The 2129-nt window shown below is 36.2% G+C and overlaps 1 protein-coding gene across 1 annotated transcript in view; it reads right to left on the bottom strand.

The window, feature by feature from the left end:
- Positions 1-2129, bottom strand: part of LOC106102797 — a 32124-nt gene that overhangs the window by 3664 nt on the left and 26331 nt on the right. Inside the window, exon 5 of the mRNA XM_013282381.1 lies at positions 595-752. Within this exon, the coding sequence (XP_013137835.1) occupies positions 595-752 (158 nt within the window). The remainder of the gene's footprint in view (positions 1-594; positions 753-2129) is intronic.

The raw sequence follows: 2129 nt of genomic DNA, 5'->3' as shown, positions 1-2129 counted from the left end.
CTTTTTATCTTGGGAATAGTTACGGTTCCCGTGGGATTCATTAATTTAGTTTTTTAATGTTCACTCGATCATTCTGCAATATGTTATAGGATTATAATAGTATAGTTAGGTAGTTTTGTTGGCATTTACTAGTGTAGTTAAGTAGTTATGTAGGTAGTAATGGTATGGTTAGGTAGTTGTGACAGTTAATAGTGTAGTTTGTATTTTTTTATACAGGGGAAAAATGCTTTATAGGACCGTCAGGCATGGGAGCAACATGCCTAGTGTGTCGGGGTCAGGATCATTAGTGTTCACCTTGCCTAGCATGACTTCCGTTACCGACTAAACTACCATCTCTATGGACTTGATAGCTGTCTAGGTAGGTAGTTAGTAATAGTGTAGTAAGCTGTGCAGGTAGCTAGTTAGTAATAGTGTAGTAAGCTGTGCAGGTAGGTAGTTAGTAATAGTGTAGTAAGCTGTGCAGGTAGCTAGTTAGTAATAGTGTAGTTAGCTGTGCAGGAAGGTAGTTTGTATAGGTAGTTAGTAATAGTGTAGTTAGGTGTGCAGTTGGGTAGTTTGTGTCTATAGTTAATAGTGTAGTTAAGTAATCTGTGTTACCCCGAGACGCAGTAGGGCGCGGCGCGGGGGCAGGCGGCGCGGGCGCAGGGCGGGCCGGCGCCGCGCGCGCTCCGGGACACGCTCGTCACCACCACACCGCAACGGAAGAAACGCTTTAATATCAACAAATATACTGTTAAATAAATAATCAAAAATATTGTTTAGTATATCATCTACCCTGCTTTATGCTACTCCCGTAGGACGCACCGGGTTTTCGTCCTCCAAAGCACTCTATCATCCGTCACCTCAGTCATCACTCCCTTCTTCATCATGTCACCTTTCACACAATCCATGCATCACTTTTGTTTATGTATTGTATTTGTTAAATATACAATCTATACTATTATAATAAAGTGTAAACACACACTTCTTTATTTTCTTCTATATATTTTAACGCCATTAAACTTAGGGTGTTAATATTTTGGATAAAAACCGTAATGTGGGAAAGAGGCCATAGGTTGCTGCCAACATCAAGGAAGCAAGGTTGTCATCATGTCATTTTGACATTTGTGATTGATAATTTGACAAATGTAAACAATAAAATGAAATTTTCATAATTTTATGCGGATGAAGTCGCACGGGAACAGCTAGTATTGGATATAGTACATAAAGTAATTTTAGTTTTTACAATGTTCAAGTTTCCTATATTAAACACATTTATTCTGCAGTTCCCCTATCTCAGGAAACAGAGCCCTAATGATTATTGTGAAACTGGTTTGAATAATACAGTGTTTTTTATTTATTTATGGTATACAAACAATGTTTATAGTAAAAAAATACAAAAAACTATTAGTCGATTGTAATATCAGTGTATTGATATCGATATCTGACTCGAAGGACCAGACTTTTTTTTTTACAATTTTATTTAAAACGCCGAAAAGTTAAATCAGTTAAAAGTTAAAAATTTAGTTCAGTGATTCTCCACCTTTTCATGTTGCGGTACATATTCATCGATTTCAAAATTTAGCGGCACATAAAAAAATATTTACTTACTAGAACAAACTGCATAAATAGTTTATGACAAAAATATGCCACATTTGGCGGCACACAAGTACCGTGGCACATTTAAGAATGACAGTCATAAAATACGTGAGGTGTTTTTTTAATTTTCCCTCCCCCATCCCCCAATCTCACGTGAGATTTTTCAAAATGAGAGTTTCTTACGTACACACGTTGGATTGTTAATAAGGTTAAATCTTAAGCATCTACAAACTGGATTAAATGGACCAAAATAGAAATTTTTTTTTCAATCAGAAAAAAAATTGCGTGATATTGCCTATATCCCCCTTCTCTCCAACGTTTGATTAGATGAAATTTGACTTGATCCCCTCCCCCTCTTAATATTTTTTATAATTTAATTTATTTATTTAAATCAACAAAAGTAAATACAATTAACAAAAAGCAAAAAAATGTATTCTAAACATTACTTCTAATTAAAACATGGCCTATCGTAGGGTATGTTAGGTCATGTTACGTTCTCCGAGGAGCGCCTTAGGGTGCAGCGTCCTAACTCTATGGGACGCACCTAGGGC

Source organism: Papilio polytes, unplaced genomic scaffold, assembly GCF_000836215.1.
Source record: "Papilio polytes unplaced genomic scaffold, Ppol_1.0 DF823901.1, whole genome shotgun sequence".
Classification (NCBI taxonomy): Eukaryota; Metazoa; Arthropoda; class Insecta; order Lepidoptera; family Papilionidae; genus Papilio; species Papilio polytes.
Note: the sequence above shows the minus strand (reverse complement) of the source record. Positions and strands in the feature narration are given on the sequence as shown.